Below are 27723 nucleotides of genomic sequence, written 5' to 3'. Positions count from 1 at the left end.
GGACTGTTAGCGCTCTAGTTGTTCTTTAGAACACTCTAGGAGGCTGCAGTAGAACACAAAGGAATCAACTGACAGTCTCTGTCCTTGTTGGATGTACATGTTTTACTGAGAATGCCAGACTTCATTTTCACATGACTGAGAAAGATAATGTGAATTTACAGAAAATATGCTTTCAGTTTAGCTTATAGATCCCCTTCCAAACCACTGTGGGAAAATCATGAGATATTAGTTTTCTTTCAAACAATATTCATGATATCACAGCAGAAGGTTTTTTCACATGGTAAAATCACCTTAGAACCCACCACAATTCCTAAAACGAGTATGGTACCATCAACAAATGATTTATAATGTAACTAAAGTCCTAAAACCCTCTATTAACTACAATGCTTTTTAATGAGGTGCTATCATGTGTATTGGTCCCAAGATGGCTGCCAACACTTCTTGGATGAAGTGCTGACAGCCAATCAGATCAGATGTGTGGTTAGGCTCCGCCAGATATATATCTTTTTTTGAACCTAAATTACTCATAATCCACTGGAGCACATATATTGAGACCTAGCAAAGGCACATCGGGCTAACAGTCCCTACAATTTTGCCAAGTTTCGTGCAAATCCATTCAGCCGTTCGATCTAAAAGTGAGGCCAACCGCCCTATGGAAATTAACATAGGAAAAACGCGTTTTGGGACCCCCTTTTTTCTCGGCCCCCCCTTGATGAAACCCCCCCAAATTGTCAGGGGCTGCTCAGAAACAAAATGTTCCATTTTCCTGAAAATTTCAGCCAATTCCGTCCACAAACGCCAAAGTTATTAGACATAGAATTTTCAAAAATCCCATAGAGAAAAAATCCTAACTATATATACCTACTGGCGACCGCCAGTAGGTAATATACACACATATATATATATATATATATATATATATAACGACTGTAATCCGGTAACGCGTTTCGACCACGTAAGCAGTCTTCGTCAAACCTGTTTTCGCGGCCATTTTTTTGCCTTTTTACATCACTTTCAAATTTAAAGTGACAGTGCAACATTGTGAATAAAGTTTCAATAGGATTACAATAAAGTGACAGTGCAACATTTTAGCCAAGGTGACGTGCAAAACTAAAATGTAATCAATCGACCATGTGGCCTATATGTTGTGCAAAACAGTGTTGTCATGATAATATCACATTAAAATTGCTGCAATATATATTTTGGTAAAACACTTGGTCATTATTTCTTTGCACTTGCAAACTGCATTTAAATTCATCATTACAAATGCATGGAACATGTATACATGGGACTAACTTGATTCATCCAGTCATAGGCAAGTGCCCGACTGACGTCATAATCCTGCCACCTGACTCAAATTTCAGGGCATTTTCCAACACTCTATATGCAAACATAATAAAAAGTGCTTTTTGCCTTGTCCCTTGGACAATAAAGTGACCAGTGCCTTAGACCAATATCATATTACTATTAAAATTCATAGTAACATAAAAGTACATCCAAAGAAGTGTGGAAATCGCAGAAATTGCTGTTAGCGTAAGCTGAAGCCATTTTAGTTGTGGCACCCATTTTGTTAGCCATGTGATTCTTCCATCTTCACTGAATATGTGATCACTTTCCTTCATTCAGCTTTTTATAATTGAACCCTTTAGGACTTCATTGTATTCTGTTTTTTCATGTGGTATTATTTTAACCTGAGAGCTATACAGTGGTTATGATTTTTTTTTCTTTCCCTTTATTCCTAGGTCTTTTTTTTGTTAGATTTCTCGGTTTGAATCTGTTCTTTTATCAGTTGTATAAGGTTCTCTACTTCTTGTGGTTCCCTTATATTATGCATTTTATTGCGCCACATGATTCTTAATGCTGCTGGGAATTTCATTTGTACCGTTGCTCCTAAGCTTTTTAGTTCCTGCATATGTTGTCCTAATTCCCATTGTCTGTCTTGCGTGGCCTTGCATATATCTGACCGGATTCTAAAAGACCAATTGTCTTTGTTTTGCGTTCCATTTTTTAGACTCTCGCTTAAGATTTTTTCTTTTAAGGTATAGGTCTTGAAATTGATCAGTATTTTCCTTGGAGCTTTCCTGTCTTTGCCTTTCCTGAAGGAGTCTCTGTGTACCCGTTGGATGTCCTCTATCAGATTACAATCTTTCGTCCATGGAAAAAACTCTTCCAGGAGGGATACGATAAAGGTTTTTATGTCTGTCCCTTCTTGATTCTCGGGAACATTTAGTATTCTGAGATTGTTTTTTCTCCCTTGGTTCTCTAAGGACTTGAGTTTCTCCTTTATCAGTTTTTCATTGTCTTTTGATTTGCTTTGACTTTTTTGCTAATAGATCCCACCGCCTTTTCCACTGTGGTGACTCTTTCGCCCAGGTCATTTAATTTTTGATCCAGTTGCTCGCATACTTCACGTATCTTGCATTGATTTTCCTCGGAAACAGAGAATTTTTCTCTCATTTCTCCCATCATTTTGTCCATGAAGGTCTCCATCATCTTTCCCATTTGGTCTTTTAGCAAGAGATCGTTATTTGCTTGATCCAATGGCTGGTCATCATTTTCTAGTTGCAATCGCGTGGAGGTACCTTTGTTTGATTCTGTAGGTTGCCTTATGCTTAATGGGGTAGTTGAGGGTACCGTAGACATTTCCTCCATTTGTCTTTTGACTAGTACCTTTGATAATGTGGATTCTGACTCCAGTTCCCCTATTGATAAAGTGGCTGTGTTTTGTTCGTCTGGATTTATGAATGGTAAGGGGGTCTTAATCTGTGAGGAAGGTTGGCCCCCCCTCACTTGTACCGAGTGCTGAACTTTAAAGTAAGACCTTAGGGAGGGAGTTACCTTGATTTTTTTATTTAATCCACTTGATCCATGGGTTTTTACTTTTGATTTCGTGGGTCTTGACTTTATGCTTTCTGATAGTTCTACTATATTAGGGGGCACACGTTGTTTTCTTTTTGTGCTTCTTGGAGTTAAGCCTTTTTTCTGAGGGGGTATGAGGTTTTGTTTTATTAACTGGCGATTTCTAAGAGAGTATGCAGACCTACTTCCACTATCCAGCGTTTTTAATTGTTCAGGATTATTAGTCTGACCCTCCTCAATTTTTCTTGATTCTGTAAAAAGAGGGGAGCTCCCTTCTCCTTCACTACTCTTTTCTGAAAGAGTTGCGAGATACTGTTTTTTGTTTAAATCTGGTGCTGTTTTCTCTGTTTTCTCTGTATTATACTCTAAGACTAAGTAATTATCGGAATCAAAAACAGCCCCCCCGCCTCGTACCTGTCTCACTTTAAGGGTTCCGGACTGCTGCACAAGTTCTTCTGAAGGTGCTTCCCGTAGTGTGTTGCTTTTCAGGGTATCTAAAATTTCTGGGGGAAAAGGGCTGATCATGCAGTATATGTTCTCAAATGCATCTGCGGATTACAGTACGTTGGGAGCACGAAACTTCAGGTCTTTTCACGCATTTTGCAACATCTTCGGGCAACTGTAAACTCAGATCCCACTTACCCAGTTGCCAGACATATCAAAATGGAGCATAACAACAATCTTAATGTACACCAATATTTTGTAATTGATAGTGTCCCACAGAACAAACTGGGGGGCAATAGGGAAAAGATCCTGAGACAGTTAAAGACCAAATACATTATTGAGCTCGAAACAAAGACTCCTACAGGGATCAATATTTGCGATGATTTGCACCTTTATCTTTAGATCATTTGATTTTTTTGCTTGGTCAATAATTTGAACTTGATCCTGTTTAAAATTCGAATGCACTATAGTTCTTCATCAATTTTATCTATAATGATTACACTTTTAGTCCAGATTCTTTTAATGTTTTTAGTCTTTGCTATGCGGACCGTTTTTATGTATTTTACCATTTATTTATATTTTTATATGAATGAGTGGTTTTCTGCTATTTATTGGCACATTTTGCACATATTTTTAACATGATTATTGTCATTTGGGTCTGGATTTGTATGATTTGTACTTCTGAGGGCATTTGCATTATTACATAAATGTGCCGCTCAAGGGGGACCTCTTGAGTAAGAGGGCCAGGGGGGCTCTCCTGGTCCATCTTGGTTCCGAATGATTTTGCCAGTGATGACTTTCCTCATAATTGGGCTTTTTAGATAATTTTTCCACTTTGGAATTGATGTAATATAATAGCCACTGCTTGCTTTCTCTCTGTATAACATCTATTAATTTACATTTATTGTCCCCAGGCGGGATTTAGAATTAAAACTTATTTTAGCACTTTCACTTTATTCACTGTAAGGCTGGCAATTAAAGGCAGGGCAACCCTAACATGGATGTTTCAGAGTATTTTTTGCCCTTCACACCTGCGATTTTCATGTGAGTTGTAGTAGGAGTTTAAGGTAGTGATCAGGCCTTTATTTAATCAATTTGAATATTTGTATAGCAATATTGTAATTGATATTAACAAATTTTATATACTACAATTTGTTTATAAGTTTGATCACTTGCCATGACCTGGTTACAGTATTTGTACTGTTATAATGTTTTATCACTATTGGCCAAATGTACCATGTTAATTTTCCATGGTTTAACGTTGCCCTGTGGTGAACTTTGTATTGCATTTAAGTCTGTTCACTATGTTCACCACCAGTCAGATGACAGCCTATCACATGATGGTCTGGGTGGGTTCAAATATTTGTGTGTAACAATTCACTAGCCTTTTTGTGAACAAGGCGACTGGGATCGCCAAAACGCGCCTTTCCACTTTGCACAAAGCAATCTTAATGAAAAAATAAAATAAATATCACCAGCAACTTTCAGCGCATCCGAGTGTCCGTTTTCTCCGAGGTTGCCTGTAAAGCAGTTTAGAGCGTAACTTGATATATATATATGTGTATATTATCACGTTACGCTCCAAACTATTTCAAAGGCAACCTCGGAGAAAACGGACACTCGGATGCGCTGACAGTGTGTATATATATATATATATATATATATATATATATATATATATATATATTACCTACTGGCAGTCGCCAGTAGGTAGTTATAGTTAGGATTTTTTTCAATGCAAAATCTCAAAATTCTATTGTGAATAACTTTGGCGTCGGTTGATGAATTTGCCTGAAAATTTCCTCAAATTTGCCTCGCGGAGCTCCGGTCCTTCCCTGAAAGTTTGGGGGGGATTCGTCAAGCGGGGGCCGAGATAAAAGGGGGGTCCCAAAACGTGTTTTCCCCATGTGAATTTCCATAGGGCGGTCAAACTCACTTTTAGCCCGAACGGCTGAATGGATTTGCACCAAACTTGGCAAAATTGTAGGGACTGGTAGCCCGATGTGCCTTTGCTATGTCTCAAGATATGTGCTCCAGTGGTTTTTACGAAAATTAACTTTGAAAAAATATATATTGGGCTACATTGGGCTATATATATGTTAGAGTCCAGATGTAGCCCATTGTAGCCCAATGTAGCCCAATGTAGCCCAAAGATGGCCACCAAAGACCAAAAAAAACAAATGTAGCCCAAATATCAGCCAGATGTAGCCCAAATATAGCCCAATGACAGAATGTCCCAGAGTGTTCTAAAGAACAACTAGAGCGCTAACATGCTTACTTATGACAAAAGTATGGCACACCTGAAGTCATCTTGATTGGAATAAAGTGGTAACACTTAAAACATTTAATTTGCAAAGGAACAAAATGAGGGGGTTCATTTTTCAATAAAAACTATTCTGATATGCAGTCTCCCAAGATGGCCACCAGAGACAAAAGAGCCCAAATGTAGCCCAAATGTAGAACAAATATCAGCCAGATGTAGCCCAACTATAGCCCAATGACAGAATGTCCCAGAGTGTTCTAAAGATCAACTAGAGCGCTAACAGTCTTACTTATGACAAAAGTATGGCACACCTGAAGTCATCTTGATTGGAATAAAGTGGTAACACTTAATACATTTAATTTGAAAAGGAACAAAATGAGGGGTTTCATTTTGCCATAGAAATTTTATATATAATATATATATATATATATATATATATATATATATATATATATATATATATATTCACTGAAAAAACCATAGGCTATAGACCATATATAGTTAGGAAATAGCATTTACAAAACCTTGAAAATTCACTGAAAAAACCATAGGTTATAGACCATATATAGTTAGGAATTAGCATTTACAAAACCTTGAAAATTCACTGAAAAAAACATAGGTTATAGACCATATATAGTTAGGAATTCGCATTTACAAAACCTTATTTTACTCACACAAAACCATTGAAATTCCATATATAGTTAGTTGCACTAACTATATATCGCGCACCCGCAATCCACTGCTGATGATGTCACATATTACATCATTCATGACATGGTCAGTGACATCACTGATGACATCACTGATGACATCTCAAATTACATCACTGATGACATCACTGATGACATCTCATTTGACATTACTGATCACATCACTGATGATATCATTCATGTGATAATACGATGAACCTCTTCAGACTCTAATATAACCTTAGATACAATCAGTGTAAACAGACACTCACAGACTGTCACTCATCCATGGAGTTACTCACACACCTAGTCAGTCATGCAAAGAATCAATCACACCTCCATTTCCTCAACTATACAGTTATACAAACTTTACTTATTCAAACATATACTAACACATATTTACTCTCTTATACAATCCCTGATACAAGTTCACAATGATCCATACAGCCACTCACACATTCACTGGCTCTTATGCACAGTTATTTATATATGTCAACTCTCACATGTACTGTGTTTTACATATGTACTTACTTTGACATGTAGCACTGAGATATCCATTCACTCACCAATACACTCATGCAGACAGTCAACCGCCCATACAGCTGTTTCAACATGCACTTTTGAACCCATACATCTAGTGAATCAACTGCTCACACATCTATGCACAGAGTCATACACCTCCCAGCCACCCACACACACACACTCAGTCTCCCATACAAATACTTGGGCAACCAATCAATAACCCATATAGTTACTCATATAGCTACTTATCAACACATGCAACAGTTTACAGAACAACAGACATAATGATGCACAAATTAAGACAGTTTAGTCACTAACCCATGCACTCAGTGAGATACATTTAATCACTCACTCATACAGTCAGTCATGCACCTACTAAATCCTTCATCCAGACACTTATACATCCACTCATTCTTCAATATGTAAGACATATTTTAACTTTACAGAAACATACAGTCACTGGATGTTGTCATCAGTGATGTCATCAGTGATGTAATTTGAGATGTCATCAGTGATGTCACTGACCATGTCATGAATGATGTAATATGTGACATCATCAGCAGTGGATTGCGGGTGCGCGATATATAGTTAGTGCAACTAACTATATATGGAATTTCAATGGTTTTGTGTGAGTAAAATAAGGTTTTGTAAATGCGAATTCCTAACTATATATGGTCTATAACCTATGTTTTTTTCAGTGAATTTTCAAGGTTTTGTAAATGCTAATTCCTAACTATATATGGTCTATAACCTATGGTTTTTTCAGTGAATTTTCAAGGTTTTGTAAATGCTAATTCCTAACTATATATGGTCTATAGCCTATGGTTTTTTCAGTGAATATATATATATATACATACATATATAAACATATATCATCTGTATATCTATATAAATACAAACATAAATGCATGCATACATATACTTATATGCATACAGATGCATGTTATTTACATGAAAGTTGAAAAAACACTAATAAAAGCAAAGCTAAAAAGCCACCTCATTACAAACAGAATGGCTTTAACTTAAACGAGGGCGAGATCTATTGCATTTTCAATGCTTGTTTACTTTGGTTCCATCAAGAAGGCATTCAGATGTGTCACACATTTGCCATAAATTCTGAATGTTAGCACTCTAGTTGCACATTAGATCACTGTAGTAAAGCTACTGCTCACCAGGGACGTCTGCTGCTGGTATTCAAAGTGCATGTTTCAGTCTGCATGTCACAATTTTTTAATGAAATAGAAGAGGATTTGAGAAGTCACTCAAAATGATCCCTAATTTTTCTTTCTGAAGCACTAATCATACTTTCTATGGCAAAATTAACCCCCTCATGTTGTTCCTTTTTAAATTGAGTGTTTTCAGACTTACCACTTCATTCCAATCAAGATGGCTTCTGGTGTGCCATACTTTTGTCATAAGTAAGACTGTCAGCGCTCTAGTTGTTCTTTAGAACACTCTGGGACATTCTGTCATTGGGCTATACTTGGGGTACATCTGGGTGATATTTGGGCTACATTTAGGCTCTTTTGTCTCTGGTGGCCATCTTGGGAGACTGTATGTCAGAATTTTTTTATGAAATTGAAGAGGGTTTGAGAAGTCACTCAAAATGTGCCCTAATTTTTCTTTCTGCAGCACTAATCATAATTCATATGGCAAAATATACCCCCTCATTTTGTTCCATGCTTGTTTACTTTGGTTCCATCAAGAAGGCATTCAGATGTGTCACACATTTGCCATAAATTCTGAATGTTAGCACTCTAGTTGCACATTAGATCACTGTAGTAAAGCTACTGCTCACCAGGGACGTCTGTTGCTGGTATTCAAAGTGCATGTTTCAGTCTGCATGTCACAATTTTTTTAATGAAATAGAAGAGGATTTGAGAAGTCACTCAAAATGATCCCTAATTTTTCTTTCTGAAGCACTAATCATACTTTCTATGGCAAAATTAACCCCCTCATGTTGTTCCTTTTTAAATTGAGTGTTTTCAGACTTACCACTTCATTCCAATCAAGATGGCTTCTGGTGTGCCATACTTTTGTCATAAGTAAGACTGTTAGCGCTCTAGTTGTTCTTTAGAACACTCTGGGACATTCTGTCATTGGGCTATACTTGGGGTACATCTGGGTGATATTTGGGCTACATTTAGGCTCTTTTGTCTCTGGTGGCCATCTTGGGAGACTGTATGTCAGAATTTTTTAATGAAATTGAAGAGGGTTTGAGAAGTCACTCAAAATGTGCCCTAATTTTTCTTTCTGCAGCACTAATCATAATTCATATGGCAAAATATACCCCCTCATTTTGTTCCTTTTTAAATTAAATGTTTTAAGAGTTACCACTTTATTCCAATTAAGATGGCTTCAGGTGTGCCATACCTTTGTAATAAGTAGGACTGTTAGCGCTCTAGTTGTTCTTTAGAACACTCTGGGACATTCTGTCATTGGGCTATACTTGGGCTACATCTGGGTGATATTTGGGCTACATTTGGGCTCTTTTGTCTCTGGTGGCCATTTTGGGAGACTGCATGTCAGAATTTTTTAATGAAATAGAAGAGGATTTGAAAAGTCACTCAAAATGTGCCCTAATTTTTCTTTCTGCAGCACTAATAATACCTTCTATTGCATATTATACCCCCTCATTTTGTTCCTTTTTAAATTAAATGTTTTAAGAGTTACCACTTTATTCCCATCACGATGGCTCCAGGTGTGCTATACCTTTGTAATAAGTAGGACTGTTAGCGCTCTAGTTGTTCTTTAGAACACTCTAGGAGGCTGCAGTAGAACACAAAGGAATCAACTGACAGTCTCTGTCCTTGTTGGATGTACATGTTTTACTGAGAATGTCAGACTTCATTTTCACATGACTGAGAAAGATAATGTGAATTTACAGAAAATATGCTTTCAGTTTAGCTTATAGATCCCCTTCCAAACCACTGTGGGAAAATCATGAGATATTAGTTTTCTTTCAAACAATATTCATGATATCACAGCAGAAGGTTTTTTCACATGGTAAAATCACCTTAGAACCCACCACAATTCCTAAAACTAGTATGGTACCATCAACAAATGATTTATAATGTAACTAAAGTCCTAAAACCCTCTATTAACTACAATGCTTTTTAATGAGGTGCTATCATGTATATTGGTCCCAAGATGGCTTCCAACACTTCTTGGATGAAGTGCTGACAGCCAATCAGATCAGATGTGTGGTTAGGCTCCGCCCAGATATATATCTTTTTTTGAACCTAAATTACTCAAAATCCACTGGAGCACATATATTGAGACCTAGCAAAGGCACATCGGGCTAACAGTCCCTACAATTTTGCCAAGTTTCGTGCAAATCCATTCAGCCGTTCGAGCTAAAAGTGAGGCCAACCGCCCTATGGAAATTAACATGGGAAAAACGCGTTTTGGGACCCCCCTTTTTTCTCGGCCCCCCCTTGATGAAACCCCCCCAAATTGTCAGGGGCTGCTCAGAAACAAAATGTTCCATTTTCCTGAAAATTTCAGCCAATTCCATCCACAAACGCCAAAGTTATTAGACATAGAATTTTCAAAAATCCCATAGAGAAAAAATCCTAACTATATATACCTACTGGCGACCGCCAGTAGGTAATATATATATATATATATATATATATATATTCACTGAAAAAACCATAGGTTTCACACCAGTTATAGTTAGGAATTAGCATTTAAAAAACCTATTAAATTCACTGAAAAAAACATAGGTTTCACACCAGTTATAGTTAGGTGGAAATTTTACTCGCATAAAACCATTGAAATTCCCACGTTATAGTTAGTTGGACTCACTATAACTTGCGCGTGCAATGCACTGCTGATGACGTCACATATTACATCACGCATGACATGGTCAGTGACATCACTGATGACATCACTGATGACATCTCAAATGACATCACTGATGACATCATCCAGTGAATGTGTATCTTTCTGAAAAATAAATATTTTTTATATATGTATATCTAAAGGTTGATGGAAGAATAAATGGGTAAATAAATGTCTAAATGGATGTTTTTTTGTGTAAAATTGATTGGTTAACTGACTTATTAAATGTATCTTAGTGAATACATATATTAGCGAGTAATGTTTAAATATTTAAATATCTGTATCTGTGTCTCACTTTGTGTATAAGTGGCTGCATGGGTTGGTGAGTAGCTACATGAGTGTGTATATGGGTTATTAGTTGTTTTTTTGAGTATCAGTATCAGTGTCTGTATGGTTCGGTGGGGGATATTACTTAGAGCACAGATGCATGAATGAGTGACTGACTATTTGTAAGTATTTTGAAGACAGCATGTGTGCAAGACTGTATGAGTGGATGATTGTGTGTATGGGTGGGTTAGTGAGTATGTGTTTGTATAATTGATTGTTTAAGAGAGTAAATATGTTTCCGTTTCTGTAGAAGTATGTGTAGTGGTGTGTATATAGCAGTATAATCAAGTAAATGGTTTTTTGATAGTTTATTTGCATGTGTGAATTTGTGTGTGAGTAACTATATGGATTCGTATTAGTGTGTAAGAACAATTGTTACTTACCTGTAAACAGGTGGTTCTCCAGTATTGGTGTCTTTCATAGATTCACATGCTTGAATATTCCCCGTCGTCGGAGTGGGAGTCCCACGGTAAATAAAATAGCAATAAATACTAAATATATAATAATATACAATAAATATATATATACATAGTAAGGAAAAACCCAACAAATGCATACAAGAAGCATAGGGTTCCTAACCAAAAAATTCTCCATAGGAATGCATGGGAGTCAAACAGTTGCCATGCAGCCTATCCTTGTCATTATGTTAGTCCAAACTGCAGCCAATCAGGCGCCAGCAGCCCTCTAGAACCTTCTCCTCAGAGCTCAAGCCCTCAGATTTTCGTAGCACAAGAGTGACCATAGAGTCTATGAGGAGAAGAGAGCCTCTGAGGGGAGGATGGGAGGGTCGCATGTGAATCTATGAAAGACACCAATACTGGAGAACCACCTGTTTACAGGTAAGTAACAATTGTTCTTCTCCAGTATTGGGGTGTCTTTCATAGATTCACATGCTTGAATATAGAGTAGTTAGCAGTCCGTATCCCAACACAAAGTTTCCAGAATGCAATGTATAAACAAAAGGTTGGAATCAACGGGTGCAATGACCCATGTCATAGAAGTTATACAACTATATATGTACATAGAGAAGACATGCATAAAAACTGGAAACTAGTAGGTGGAGGGTAGAATAGAGGCTCACCTTATTGAAAAAGATTACGGAGCACAGCTTGTCCCACTGCGGTATCTCCTTCAGCCATGGCACCCAGATTGTAGTGCTTTGTGAACGTGTGCCTGCTGGACCACGTGGCTGCTCTGCAAATCTGATGCAATGGAACTCCGGCAAAGAGTGCAGTCGAAGAGGCCATAGATCTGGTAGAGTGGGCACGTACTGCAGTCTGTAAAGGCTTTCCCGCTTTCTGATGGCAGAAAGCAATCGCTGAAGCCACCCAGCGGGCTACCGTAGGTTTGGTGACTGGCCGCCCTCTTTGAAAGCGGCCATAGGCCACAAAGAGCTGATCCGACTTTCGGAACTGTGCAGTTTTGCTGATGTAAAACTTTAAACATCTTCTAATGTCCAAAGAGTGCAAGCGTTGTTCCGCAGGAGATTGCGGGTTGGCAAAGAAAGACTTCAGTATAACAGGCTCATTAATATGGAAGTCTGAAGGCACTTTTGGAAGAAAAGTAGGGTTAGTGCGTAAAAGCACAGAATCTGGTTTAAACTGTAGAAATGGTGGTTTGATCGTGAATGCATGCATATCACTCACTCGACGTGAAGACGTCAAAGCAAGTAAAAGCGCGACCTTCCAGGTGACATACTTGAGGTCTGCTTTATGGATTGGTTCAAAAGGTGCAGTCATTAATTGTGATAGGACAATGTTGAGGCGCCACTCGGGAGGGGGACGCCGAACTGGTGGAAAAGTCCGAAGAAGTCCTTTGAAAAATTTACGTATTAATCTGGATGAACATAGGGAGGCGGAGCCATCATGGCGGAAGCGTGATATTGCCGCCAAAAAGACTCTTAAAGTAGCATGTGACAAACCCGACTGAGCCAGTTGGAAAAAGAAAGGGAGGAGCTCGGCGGGCGTGGCACGCAAAGGATGTACTCCGGCGTCTGCACACCAGTGGCAAAAGCGTTTCCATTTCAACTTATAGGTCTTTATAGTTGATGGAGCCCTGGCCTGAGCAAGGATGTTACGGCACTCCTGAGGGATGGTTAGATGTGCAAATTCACAGTGTTCAGGTTCCAGGCTGATAAGCTCAGAGAGGAGGGGTCTGGATGGTAGATTTGACCCCTGTTCATGGAAAGAAGATCCACTCGAGGATGAAGAAGAATGGGTTTGCATTGAGACAGGAGCAGCAGCTCCGAGAACCACGCCTGTCGCGGCCACCTGGGAGTAATCAGAAGGATGTGGCAGGGTTCTCTCCGGATCTTCCAAAGTACTCGTGGCACTAGAGGGATCGGAGGAAAGGCGTAGGCGAAGAGATTCGACCAATCCATCAAAAGGGCATTGCCTTGGGATCCTTTGTGGGGATGCCAGCTTGCGTGAGCGGGGCATTTGCGGTTCTCTGGAGCTGCAAAGAGGTCGATTTCCGGGAATCCCCAACGACGAAAGACCATATCGAGTGTTGGCTGGTGGAGTTCCCACTCGTGGTTGGATGATCGGGATCTGCTTAGGGAATCCGCCAGAAGGTTGGACAACCCCGGAAGATGAACTGCTGTGATTGTGATCTGCTGCTTGATGGACCAGTCCCAAATCGCCTCTGCCAGGCGGGATAACACCGGAGACTTTGTTCCGCCCTGCTTGTTTATGTAATGCATGCAGGTCGTGTTTTCCGTCTGTATGAGAACCGACTCCCCTTGCAGCACTGGTTGAAATGATTTCAGGGCCAAAAAGATAGCCATTAGCTCCAGTTTGTTGATGTGCCAGGTCTTCTGGTGCACAGTCCATTTCCCCTTGACGGAAAGATCTTGGAGGTGAGCTCCCCAACCCTCCAGGGATGCATCCGTCGTTAAAGTTAGATCCGGAGTATTGAGCAGAAAGGACGTGCCTGCCGCTAGCTGATGTGGTTGTACCCACCATCTGAACGCTTTCTTCATGGAGACGGTGATGGTCACCTGATCGTTGAAGGAACCGGTGACTTGGCGCCACTGTTTGTCTAGAGCTTGTTGGATAGGTCGCGCTCGTAGTCGGCAATGAGGGACAAGAGCGATGCACGACGAGGCCATCCCTAGAAAGGACTTCAACAAACGGACTGAAGCTCACCTCTTTGTCAGAAGCAGCGAAACTAATCGGAGAATCCTTTGCTGACGCTCTCTGGATACAAACGCCTTTGCCAGTTTGGTGTCCAGCGTTGCTCCTAGGAAATCCTTGCAAGTTGTTGGCTGCAATTGAGATTTCTCCAGATTGATGGACAGACCCAAGGAACGGAATACTGTCTGACAAATGGAAGTATGGTGTTGGAGTAATGAGCGGGACTGTGATTTCAGGAGGCAGTCGTCGAGATATGGGAATATCTGGATGCCTTGGAGACGAAGAAAGGCCATGACCGGAGCCAACATTTTTGTAAAGACTCGGGGGGCTGACCGGAGGCCAAATGGCAGGACCTTGAATTGGCAATGAAGGTGCCCCACCTTGAAGCGCAGGAACTTTCGATGACCTGCGAGTATAGGGACATGGAAGTAGGCGTCCCGGAGATCGATGGTCGTCATGAAATCTCCGACAGAGAGTAAACGCAAGATTTCTGTAAGCGTTAGCATACGGAAGGTCTGATCCTTGAGATAGTGATTGAGTGCTCTCAAGTCCAATATGGGTCTCCATTCTCTGTTCTTCTTGACGACAAGGAAAAAACGGGAATAAAACCCCTTCCCTCTCTGGGACTTTGGTACTACCTCCACCGCACCTTTTTGAATGAGAATGCTAACTTGATGAAATAGTTCCTTGAGGTGCGGAGGTGGTGGTCCGGAAGGTGGCGTCGGAAGAGGTACCTCGACAAATTCCAATGCATGGCCTCTTTTCACAATGTCGAGTACCCAACGGTCCGTAGTAATGGAGGACCATTGAGCACCAAACAGAGAGATTTGACCTCCAATTCTCCGTTCGACAGACAAGTCATTGACGTTTGTTGGATTGTCCCCTGAAAGTGGACTTTCCTCTGTAATTTCTGGCAGGTTGCTGACGGGAAGACTGTTGACGGTTGCCGGTGAAACGTTAGTTGCCTTGGTTAAAGGAACGATATTGACTGTTTCCTCCACGAAAAGTGGATGTAGTGCCACGTCCTCGAGCACCCCGAAAGGTCTGCTTCTTAAATTGAAGGGTACCCAAAGCACGTGCAGTGTCCGTGTCCTTTTTTATGGCTTGTAGCGCTTCATCGATATGCGCTCCAAATAATGATTCGCCGTCATATGGCATATCCAGGATTCTTGTCTGAACTTCTTGTCGAAACGAAGTTGAGCGTAACCAACCTTGTCGACGCAGGACGGCCGCTCCAGCGAGTTGGCGAAAACCAGTGCAGGCCACATCCACTGCACAATCAATGAGTTCCTCTGCAGTTCTTTCTCCTTCTTGCAGAATTTTCTGTGCTTCCGCCTTGGAAGCATCCGGGAGTAACGCCACATAGGCGGACATATCAGACCAAGCCTAACGGTCATAATGACCCAAGATAGCCATAGCGTTGGCTACTCGAACCGTTGTAGAGGACATTGAGGAAAATTTACGCCCAATAGCATCCAGGCGACGGCCCTCTCGGTCTGGAGGAGCGGTGATTGTAGACGCTGGATTTTTGGATCCTCTTTGAGCTGCTTGCGTGACGACAGAATCGGGCTTAGGTTGACCTGTAAGGCATGCTGGAGATCCCACCGGCGCCTTATACTTCTTTTCCAACCTCGGCAGTTGTGCTGGTAAAGAGTTAGGCGTTTTCATTAACTTGACCCCTTCAGTCCAGATGAAGTCTATAATTGGGACTGTATGTATCTGTTTTAATGGTTGGTTCTTGAAATCATTTAGGAAACAATCCTCCTCTCTGTGGGCTCGTGGTAATTTGAACCGTTGCGCCGCCCTGTCCCTTAATTGGTGGAAGCCTGCAATATCTACTGGAGGAGAATCCCCTGGCGGCACTTGAGAAGGGGATGGTGTTTGAGCACGATAGTCATCCCACTCCGCTAAATGTTCTTCCCCATCCTCATCCACCTCAGAAACTTCTCCATCCTCACGCTCTGGAGGATTCTCGTCATCATCATCCTCTGGATAAATGGTTGTGTGAATACGAACTGATGTATTCCTATGAACAGTAACAGGCGGCGCTTGTGGAGGAGCCTGTGCCGGCTCCGTTATTGGTTTCAACACCGATGGGACTGTGGTAACCTGTGGAGATGGTGGGAATCGTCGATTGTAATCTTCCAACATACTTTGGAGGTTCGATATCATTGATATAGGCAACATCGCAGCTGGAACTTGAGGGTGAGTTGCTTCATGTTGGCCATATTGATCCTCTTCATCGTTACTGAAGTCTTGGCACTTTATGTTCAAGTCCGAAAGACTTTGAGCTTGGTCATCAGACTCTTGATCTGAGTCAGTAGCAAACAAAGGAGATGGAGGATTAAGCATTTCTCCTTCTGTAAAAGTCCCGAACTGGACAGATTTGCTGGACTGTAGAGGCAATAAAGGCATTGAAGCAAATGAAGAGGCTGGCGTGGAAACTGCGCCCTGCGTACGCGTCGACGGCATGACATCAGTCGTCTTCTGCAAGGGAATTGTCTTGGATGCCGTCGTCGACGAGGAGACCGTCGACGGAGTAATCTTCACGGGCATCATAGTCGTTGCCGTCGTCGACGGAACCTTTACTTTCAAGGTCTTCGTCGACGGAGCCGTCGTCGACGGAGCGGTCGTCGACGGGGCAGATGGAACAGGTCCTCTCGTCGACGGGACAGACGTCGACGGTGCACTCGTCGTTGAGGGCGTAGACGAACTCAGAGTCTTCGATCCTTTCGTCGACGACGACCGGGTCGTCGACGAGTGAACTCCCTTCGTCGACGAAGATGAAATTGGAATCAAAGAGGAGACAGTCTTAGAACTGAGAACCACTCTCATGGACGACGAAGACATCGACGCCGACGTCGACGACGATCCACAGGCCATCGTCGTCGTGACTGTCGTCGTCGATTTTGATCCAGAGACAGCCATTCTCGTCGACGGAGCTGAAACTACCGTCGTTTCACAGAAAAACTGGACTTTGAAGCAGAAGGAGCCTGAGAGCTATGTCTCGTGGGCCCAGACGTGGTAGGTAGTGGTGAGGACACCGCAGGGGTCACAGCGAGGGATAGTTTCCTCTTTTTAAGAAATGGGGAAGGCACCTCCTGCACACTACCACGCTTAGAAGCTGCTTGAGAACGGCCTGACACAAGACTTTCAGCATCAGAAGTGTATTGTCTTTGTCTTTCAGCCTTTGAAGCCAAACTAGTAAGCGGCCTTCTCTGTCCTTCAGAGTTTTCTCTGAGAATTTTCTACAGAGCTTACAGGTTCCCACTTCATGCTCCGGGTAAAGGCAGTAAATAAACTTACTGTGTGGGTCATCATGAAATAATCTCAGCTTTCCACAGGAGGAACAAGCTCTGAAGAGAGACTTCTTACTTGAAGACATTGTGGAGAAACAGGAAACACTTGAAGAGAAGAAGAAACTGAGCAGAGCTCAGGGAGACTCCCTTACACACGACGTGCGGTAGAAAATCTGAAGGCTTGAGCTCTGAGGAGAAGGTTCTAGAGGGCTGCTGGCGCCTGATTGGCTGCAGTTTGGACTAACATAATGACAAGGATAGGCTGCATGGCAACTGTTTGACTCCCATGCATTCCTATGGAGAATTTTTTGGTTAGGAACCCTATGCTTCTTGTATGCATTTGTTGGGTTTTTCCTTACTATGTATATATATATTTATTGTATATTATTATATATTTAGTATTTATTGCTATTTTATTTACCGTGGGACTCCCACTCCGACGACGGGGAATATTCAAGCATGTGAATCTATGAAAGACACCCCAATACTGGAGAACAGGATGTATAGGTGTATGAGTACATATGATGAGTAAGTACATGCATGAGTGACTATATAGAACTGTTGGTGAATGAGTGGATGTGTATGTAGATGTTGGAATTACCTAATAAGTTGTTGTAATTGTATTGGTTTCTCCTTTTTTAAGAAAATGTTAGTTTCTATTTTTGAATGTGTGTGTCAAAGGTTATTTTATGCTGATAGGAGGTCTGCCACTTTGTCACAAGGATGTTGTCATCAGTGATGTAATTTGAGATGTCATCAGTGATGTCATGAGTGATGTCACTGACCATGTCATGAGTGATGTAATATGTGACGTCATCAGCAGTGCATTGCACGCGCAAGTTATAGTGAGTCCAACTAACTATAACGTGGGAATTTCAATGGTTTAATTCGAGTAAAATTTCCACCTAACTATAACTGGTGTGAAACCTATGTTTTTTTCAGTGAATATATATATATATATATATATATATATATATACATACATACATACATACATACATACATACATACATATATATATATATATATATAACACGACTGTAATCCGGTAACGCGTTTCGACCACGTAAGCAGTCTTCGTCAAACCTGTTTTCGCCGCCATTTTGTTGCCTTTTTACATAACTTTCAAATTTAAAGTGACAGTGCAACATTGTGAATAAAGTTTCAATAGGATTACAATAAAGTGACAGTGCAACATTTTAGCCAAGGTGACGTGCAAAACTAAAATGTAATCAATCGACCATGTGGCCTATATGTTGTGCAAAACAGTGTTGTCATGATAATATCACATTAAAATTGCTGCAATATATATTTTGGTAAAACACTTGGTCATTATTTCTTTGCACTTGCAAACTGCATTTAAATTCATCATTACAAATGCATGGAACATGTATACATGGGACTAACTTGATTCATCCAGTCATAGGCAAGTGCCCGACTGACGTCATAATCCTGCCACCAGGGCATTTTCCAACACTCTATATGCAAACATAATAAAAAGTGCTTTTTGCCATGTCCCTTGGACAATAAAGTGACCAGTGCCTTAGACCAATATCATATTACTATTAAAATTCATAGTAACATCAAAGTACATCCAAAGAAGTGTGGAAATCGCAGAAATTGCTGTTAGCATAAGCTGAAGCCATTTTAGTTGTGGCACCCATTTTGTTAGCCATGTGATTTTTCCGTCTTCACTGTTACTTGCCTTTATATTCTACTTGAGTCATCAACTGTAGTTAACTCCTTCAGTACTGAGCCAGAGCACTGTGTAAGCTCAGAAATGCCTGTAGTTGCTAGAATGCACATGTCTTAGAATGTAACTGTCAGGCTGTTCCAACTGATGTAAGCAGTTCTGTCTCCCCTCCCACTCTGCTGACAAAGTGGTTTCTATCTGCCCATGTTATTCACTAGCTATTTCAGTGTATGCTTCTGCCTTCTATTTGAGTCTCCATGCTTACTGTGCAACAAACTGGGAATATAAGACCCTGGGTTTCTGTATTCCTTGTACTACCTCATACAGTGCCCGAGGCTGTTGTATTGATGTAGTCCCACTCATGAGTGATTAATAAACTTGTTATTTGATATTCCAGCTTCTGTGCCAATCTATATTTTGTTGGTTTAAGGACCAGTGGACAGATAAGGGTGACCCCCTGCACCGGTGGGCCCCTAAAAATGCTCATTTCCACAGAAGGTCCATATATAAATACATTAAGGATTGAACTGCATTCTGATTTTTCACTATTGTTCAATCCTTATTATTTTGGGCCAGTGCCTGATCCTTCCATGAACGACACCACAGGTCACACATAAGAAAAAAACTAAAGTGTTGTGCAAAACACTGTGTACAATAATTCCAATATTATAAAATATGAAATCCAAAAGATAAAAAAGCATTTGCAATGCAATAGGTCTCGCATTAGGAAAGTTTGAGCTATTGGTATTGTAAATGACACATTTATTATTACGTGTTGGTTTTGAAAATAGCGAAATTAATAGCTTTGTCATTTACAATGCCTATAGGTATAACTTTCGCAAATGTGACACCTATAACATTTGTAATGCAATATGTGTTGTATTTACGTGACTTAGATGTATTAATATTACAAATAACAATGGCTTTTTTAATAATTAATACTTAAATATTATTGTTATTTATAATGGGCTTTCCAATTTTGCCCTCACACTCAGGGTGAAAAAAAAAATGAACTCTGCAGCAGTTCCACCCTCCACTGCCTTTGATGTAACTACAAAGAGACTTGTTATAGTACCTTCACAGTCTCATCATTTTATAATTGAAGCATTTCCAATATTCTATACAAAGAAGCCACATTTGTTGCCTATTTATCTTATGCAACTAATACCCATTGACAAAGCCATTAGTCTAGGCTTATTGTGGGTGTAATGATACCTGTGTTATATGTTTGGATGCAATGACAGAGCAGCAAAATACCAGTAGAGTGGTAAACTATGCTAAGCATAGATTTTTAGCTTAGGTGTTTCTAATCTACGACCTGCATTATATCTAACACGCCTCTTTGATACCCGCCCCCCAGTTTTTTCCTCCCACTTAAAGCTCTGTCAATAGGGAAATGTCACATAAGCAAACTGAGAACTTGACAACTATGTTCTTTTATAGACCATGTTTTCCTGTTATTTAGGTCAGTTATATGAACCGCAATGCCTTTGCACTGTACTCCCAGAATGCACTGGATTGTAACACGACATCCTTGGTGACCATCCGCTCCATGTCTCCCCTTAGAAATAAATACCCTCCATCCATTGGTCCAAAATACCCGTAGTTTGTAGTTCAGTGAAAACATATTTATGGACATAAAATAAACTTTAAAACTAACCCTGTAATATAGTAAAAACCTGGGAGCGGCCCATTCATTTGAATTTTATGTCTGAAATATGCACGGTCCGTGCGTGGTCACCACTTTTCAAAAGTGAAAACCTAATAATTGCTAACTTTATCTCGAAAATGGACTTTGCAAATGAGACCTGCCTGGCCGGTCAGGGCAGCTTGTGGTATTTTGGAAGGGGTGACGAGCAGTGGGTTGGGGTGATGAGGCGAACGAGGGAAGGAAGACGTGTTGAGAGGGGGAGGGAAGGAAGAACAAAGGTTAAAAGAGCGCATGTGATCAGAGGAGAAAGATCAGGGTGAGCAGGAAGAAAGCGTAGATGAGAATTTGAGGCGGGGGGCAGAAGGAACAACACTTTGGAAGAAGGACCGGATTTAGAGCCATAAAAGTAGTAATCATTGCCAGATTTTTTAGGGATATAGACAAACGTGGAACGAAGGAAGGTTGACATTATAATGGGATGAGCATATTGTTTGCTCAAGTAAAAGAAACAAAGTTAACCTGGGTTCAACTTCAGCACGAAACCTCTGCTAGTTGTGGGATATCGACTCTGCGAGTTAGTGAGAGCGCCTCTCATTACATACTATAACCTATTTGATTGGGTGCTAACGCGTCCTTATTCCAGCCCGATGCAACTGCAAACACGCTTCTTCCCCTCAAATTCTCAAAACACCTTTTACAAAAATAATTCATCACACTGTTATGACTTAAGCAAAACCCTTGAAAGCGTTTCTGAATTCCAAGTGTATATGATGTATTGTCGATGTTTTGCAGCTTACCCAGCGGTAGCTGCATTGGCTGAAGCCCAAGAGGCTGCCTTTCTTACAATACTGCCAGGGGAGGATGAGCCATTTCAGTAACCTACCACACAATGGCACGGATTTGAGATCACTGATAAATATATTTCACAACGCAGTGCTCAAGGGGCACGAACATGACAGAGATAACAGAAGTGTACTTTGAAACAAAGAAGGCACTCGAAGCACACCAATGCAGAAAAATTAGTATGGCACAAACATATTCTATAAGACCTACATCAGTGATGATAGCGAAAAGATAAACCTGGAAGACAAATGCAGTCCTTTCTCCAACTGACCACTCCTGCCGACACGGATTGCGAGCCCTCTGGAGTCATTACACAGATAACAGATCTGCAAAGCTGACCAGCGCCAGCTGTCGCGTGCAACACGGTCACTTCTCTGACATCAATACCAACGCAGTGGCGCGCGCGCGCACCGCAGTCACGTGCTCTTTATACAAAGATGATTAAAATAACTGGACTAGAATGGGGCTAGTATACTGTTACACAGGGACCTGAATGACATTTAACTTAGATCTCTGTTATTCACGTATATTTTGGGGAATTAAATGAGCTCCAGCTCACCGGCTTGGATAAAACGACAAAGTAATCGCTCCAATGCTACCTAAAGTAATTAAAACTGCGCTCTCTTTAACGAACACGCTGAAGAAAGAGTGCCTGACCCCTAAAATCGCTCCTCTTCTTCTAACCATATACTGTTAAACACTACCCACTGCTTTGTTGAAGAAGCTCCGCCAAGTTGTTTGTGTGTTTCAATATCGTTTCCATAGCAAAGGTCAGTGTATGCGTAAGACAAACTCAAAATACAAGGCTGTAGACTGAAGGTCACAACGGGATGCGCAAGACCTGCTTCAAATCAACGCCACACCAGAGGCTGCAAAAATTAAAATGCTAGCAATCAGAAAGGCTTACTATAAATATTACAAACAAAATATGGAGAGCAAGCGGATCTGTGCACCGTTCTAAAGAGTACATGTACAACGGAAAAGCAATAACAAACTGGGACAGGTTTAAGGTATGTTTCCTTAGACCCTACGCCACATTAACAATCAGTATAGGAGCACTAGTTTAAATAAGCAGCACCAAAAACACAGAACAAAGTAGATGGTTACTTAACATACACCAGACCTTTAACAGAACATACCCCTTTCCTAAGGCATGGCAGGGCATCCCTGAGCAGCTAGGTCACCAATCTGTGGGAAGTATTTAACACGGCAGGATTGTACATGTCCCTAGATTACAAAAGTATTGAGGTTTTGACCTTAGTGGGGCAAAGAAAAAAGGAATTTTTTCATGAAATGGGGAAAGCTGAGAGCAGGCACGTTTTATTTTAATTACATCAACAAACTAATGTGCTACGGTTGGATTTTTGCCAACTTTTAGAAACAGGTAAAGAGCGAAATGACAATTTTCACCACAAAACGCTGACCTAATTCTGAACTCGGAGACAAATACAGAGCAGACCAATAGCCCCAGGGAAGGTGGGACAATTCGTAAATATCGAAAAGATCACTTTAAACATAAAAATAGTGATACATGGTCAACTATGAGGCAGAGTTAGAAAGACATGTTTGCATTCAAGTACAAACAAGTCTACTTTAAAAACAAGTTGTATGTGGGAGGGAGGCTGATGATGTGATGACGGCCAGAAATGAGAAGCGGCCGTGAAGCAGGAGGTGGGGCAGCGGAACCCTTTGATGTAGCTCACGGCCTGGGGCCGTGAAAGTACAAGCAATTAGGGGGGAGGAGAAGTGAGGCCAGCGCGCACTGCGCACGCTGGGGACGCCTGTGGGAGGGAGGCTGATGGCTTTGATGTGGGGAAATGCACATGCTTGTGTTCACGTGAACTGCTTGAAATCGGCCGATGGTTTGAGAACTTATTTTGCACACTAAAATTCGACCCTATCCATTCCTTGCGGAATGGGATAGGCTCAACCTAAATAGAATGGATCAAGATTTACAAGTCCAATTAATTATATATCAATGCGAGAGCTTCAGAGTTTTAACCATGGACACATTCTCTTTCCCACTGGCTGATCTAATGATTGCTCATCTACTATCTTTCTCACATCTAGAATGGTACTGCCTATATACAATTTACAACAGCTACATCTCAGGGCATATATCCTACAAACTGACTCTTGCATGTTAAGGGTTTCATGAGCTGCCATTTCTGCCTGTAAACGGTAAGGGTACTTCCGCTGTATTCTCTCCGTACCTGCACGCCTTACACTTGTGGCATTTCCTGAAGCCCTTGCTTTCACTGAGCCAAATTTTTGGTGGTGGGATTCCAGGGCTATTTGTTTCTAATGCTTGTCGCAGGGATCTCGCCTCGCAAAAAGTTGTTAATGGCCCACTTCCTAGCTTTTGTCTCAGAAAGGCATCCTCTCGTAGTACATGCCAATGTTTCTGCATAATGGATCTTATATTTCTGTGCGGTTTGCTGTATCCTGTGATGAAAAGGAATTGTGGTTCTGCTTTTTCTTTGGACCCCTGGCGTCAAAAAGGTTGGCAAATATTAACGGATCCCTAGGCTTAGCATTAGCCTTCACCCTTGCTGCTTTCAGAACTGCCTTACTGTATCCCCGATGTTCAAACCTCTCATTCAGCTTCTCCTGTGCTTGATACAGCTGATTAGGACAGCTACAGTTTCTTTTCATCCTCAAATTCCCAGCATAGGGGATGCTATTCACCAGTTTGGAGGGATGGAAGCTGCGGGCATGAAGTATTGTATTGCCTGCCATCTCTTTTCGAAATGTTTTGGTGCTTGTTTCACCCTCCTTTATGTACACCGTTAGGTCCAAAAATTGGACCTCCTCTTTGCTGATCTGTGATGCAAATTTCAAATTCAGGTTGTTAGTACAGATTCTCTCAATAAAAGCCTCTGCTGATTGTATATCACCTCGCCAGATGATAAAAGATTATCTATATAACGGGTCCAAAGAAGCACGTTATCGGACATCTCTTGGGCATAGTCCACGGCGAGCACCTGCTCCTCACACCAGCCCATATGCAAATTAGCATAGCTGATGGCAAAGCAGGTGCCCATTGCCGTCCCTCTTATCTGTTGATACAGATCTTTATCAAACAGGAAGATGTTATTCTTCAGACACCAATTGAGCATGTCTACCAGCATGTCTGTATGTCTATATAGTGAAAGAGGGCGCAAACTCAAATACTACTGCACCACCCTCACACCAACCTCATGTGCAATGCTGGTGTAAAGGGAGAAGACATCTAAAGTTATCATAATCAAATTCTCTTCCCAATTGATGTCATATACTTTTTTTTTAAATCACTCGTATCCTTGGTGTAGGATGACAGATTTTTTACATAGTCTTGCTGGAAAAAAATCTAAAAACTTGGAGGTGCTCTCGAATAGTCTTCAAATCGCCGAAATTATCAGACGACCTGGTGGTTTAATCACCATCTTATGCACCTTCGGTAAGAGGTATAATACCGGTGTCACTGGTGAATCAATTTTAAGGAATTTATATTCAGCCTGGGATATAATATATGTTTTTTGTTGGCGCAACTACTGCTATTTTTGTGTTTTAATTTCAGGAGTTAACTGACAGGCATCAGAAAAGACATTCCCTCATGAGCCTTGCATTTAAGTGAACCTATTTTCTAGCAAGGAGAAATATACAAAATCAAAAGCTGTGTTAAAACACTGAGCATACATAATACACTAGAGGGTTAAGCTGACAAAGCAGTAATTACATTGTAGTTATTATCATAAAGTAAACCTCACCAGAAGTTGAAGATAAGATATTCACTATTGCAACTTGGGTCTCTGAAAGTGCTTCTTGATAAGAATAATTTGCCAAAAACCACTGAAAACAGAAGAAGTGAAAAGACAGTTCAAAATTAACATTTTATTTAATTAGAATAAGTGCACGACTAACTAATCACAATTGCAAATAAAAGTACAGCACATAGTTGCATATTAAAACATCATCACAAAGGTATCCTTTTGGGGGGAAATATTGGAAATCTTTTGCATTATACAATTGAACCTTCTAGTTAAAAGAAACACCCCTGCATAGGCACCATCAAAATGGATATGGGCTCCATCAAGAGAAGACAAACTCAACTATTAAAATTTTGGATAAACAATGAGCTCAATTAAAGGGTGCACTGATCACTAAGGGACTTCGACAAGGCCAGGAATCGCGGGAGCATACAGCATGAACAGGTACAAAAAAGAGCACAAAAAAGTGAGACCATTGTGGAAATGCCTAAAGGCCTTAGGTCAATGCAAGCGGAGCGGATGCAAAACAGGAGGAAATAGCAGATGGAAGAATAGTAAGGATGACAAATAGAGTCCAATAGATGACGGTGAGGGGCTGTGGCCATGATAAAATTACGATTCCATGGATAATTTCTGTGGCCCTCTTTACAATGATTTCCTTGATATTCATTTACCTTCTCATTGGCTCCTGGCTTCTGCCAGGCAATTGTCTATAAAAAGGCAAAAGAGAACTTGACCATCAAAGCCAGATAAAGGAATAGGGTAGGAGGAGCTTCAAAGTCCCTTGACCATTTATTACTACATTTTATTGAGGCTTGTGGCCGGCCACTCACTGGGAGACTGCACTTAGCTGCTACATATTGCGACAAACGCTTTCTGCACAAACTGGAGGTTTAAACCAGGTGGAGCTAAATGAGATTAGGGTGGGAGGAGAGAGAGCCTCCGAGTCAGGGTGCCACTTCCTCTTCCCCAATTCTCAGCAAACCTTCCGGTGCCCCAATACTCTTCAAATCCCCAACTCCCACCTCCAATATCCCAGACTCATCCATCTGCCTCCTAGATTGGCTCTGATATCACAGCTCAGCCAGGAACTCGTTAGGTGTCTGAAAAACCTAACCCTCATCACAGATCCATCCAGGTAAGAGGAAATTGGTATTGGCTATTACACAGTCATGATTTTGCTTAATGTGTGCTATATTTTGTCAACACAGCAAAGTAAATGAGATCAAAAACAGTCAAATATTATTAAAAGTCAGGAACGATATAGGAGGTACTGGACGTGCTCAGATAACAAGGTAATATAAAGGTGATCAAACAAGCAAACATCAGGAAGGAGGGGGTAATAGTAAAAAAAAGCACATAGTAATATTCTTAGCTAAATTAACAGAGACCACTAACTCTAGTCAAACATCAGGCGCAATGCTTACTAAGAAGCTGGACATACCAGTATGGAAAGTTGGGACTGTCATCACATAGACCATCTTGCTCTACTTGACTCACTTGAGGAATCTTGCACAAACATGGGCAACTTGCAGCAACTTGGTGACATGAATGTAACAAAAACACATGACACCAGAGGGGCCACAAATGCATTGAAAGTTCTGCAGTCCAACAAACACATTAACCATGCACATGGGCAGCAGTCTGCCACATGTAAAGGGGAAGAGTGGGGACAGAACACAATCCTGTGCGGAAAGCACAGTTGAGGAGCAGCATCCAGCTCTCCATTGCTTCTTTATTCGAGGTCCCTTTTACCACCCCACAGCAAGAGATTGCAGGAACTCGTTTTAGGTGTTGGGGCCAGCAAACATGGAAGTGGTAAGGATGAGTCAGTCTGCAATGCTTGGTGCTAAGCAATGGAGAGTTCGAATCAAAATAGATGGGCACCAGGACCCTGTTCAAATTAGCAATTCGACTGCACAGTTGAGGTTCCCAGGGAATAGGTGGTGTGTTTTTTCTGGGACAGAGAGCTTGGAGTTTGGTAAACTACATACCAGCACCAGTTCCACCAAGGGACTGGAAATTAGTTCTTCTGAGTCCACAGTTTGATAGGCAGACTCTGTATACTGAATTTATTCTATGGTTTGTTTTAATTGGCCATGGGATATTTAGTTTGTACTTCACCTTTTGTTAAGGTGCTCTGGGTTTGGGTAATTTTTGCTGCATGATATTATTTTAGGCACAGATTAGCTGTTAGACACTGTGCATGCTGTTTATTTATCATGAAACATTTGTCCATTTGATATTATTTCTTCTCTGTTAAGGACAAGCATAGATTATTGCACTCATGGATGCATGTGCTAGTTGCTGGCTAATCGCAACGGGGACTGGAGCTTCTCAGTTCTGGGGATGGAAACTATCCTGTCTTTGAAGCCTATTAGGCAAAAATGTGTCTAATGTTTCA

At 41.0% G+C, this 27723-nt stretch overlaps 1 protein-coding gene across 4 annotated transcripts in view; it reads right to left on the bottom strand.

Moving 5' to 3' along the window:
• SLC35F5 (solute carrier family 35 member F5) overlaps positions 1 to 27723 on the bottom strand; it is a 681969-nt gene that overhangs the window by 386536 nt on the left and 267710 nt on the right. For all 4 annotated transcript variants that reach the window (XR_015308472.1, XM_086957058.1, XM_086957057.1 and 1 more), the window contains one exon: positions 25320 to 25401. Coding sequence is in view for 3 of the 4 variants with exons in the window: in XM_086957058.1 (XP_086813184.1) it covers positions 25320 to 25401 (82 nt within the window). In the remaining variant the exon portion in view is untranslated. The remainder of the gene's footprint in view (positions 1 to 25319; positions 25402 to 27723) is intronic.

This window comes from Lissotriton vulgaris, chromosome 2_1 (genome assembly GCF_964263255.1).
Source record: "Lissotriton vulgaris chromosome 2_1, aLisVul1.2, whole genome shotgun sequence".
Lineage (NCBI taxonomy): Eukaryota > Metazoa > Chordata > Amphibia > Caudata > Salamandridae > Lissotriton > Lissotriton vulgaris.
This window is presented reverse-complemented; position numbering and strand designations above follow the sequence as displayed.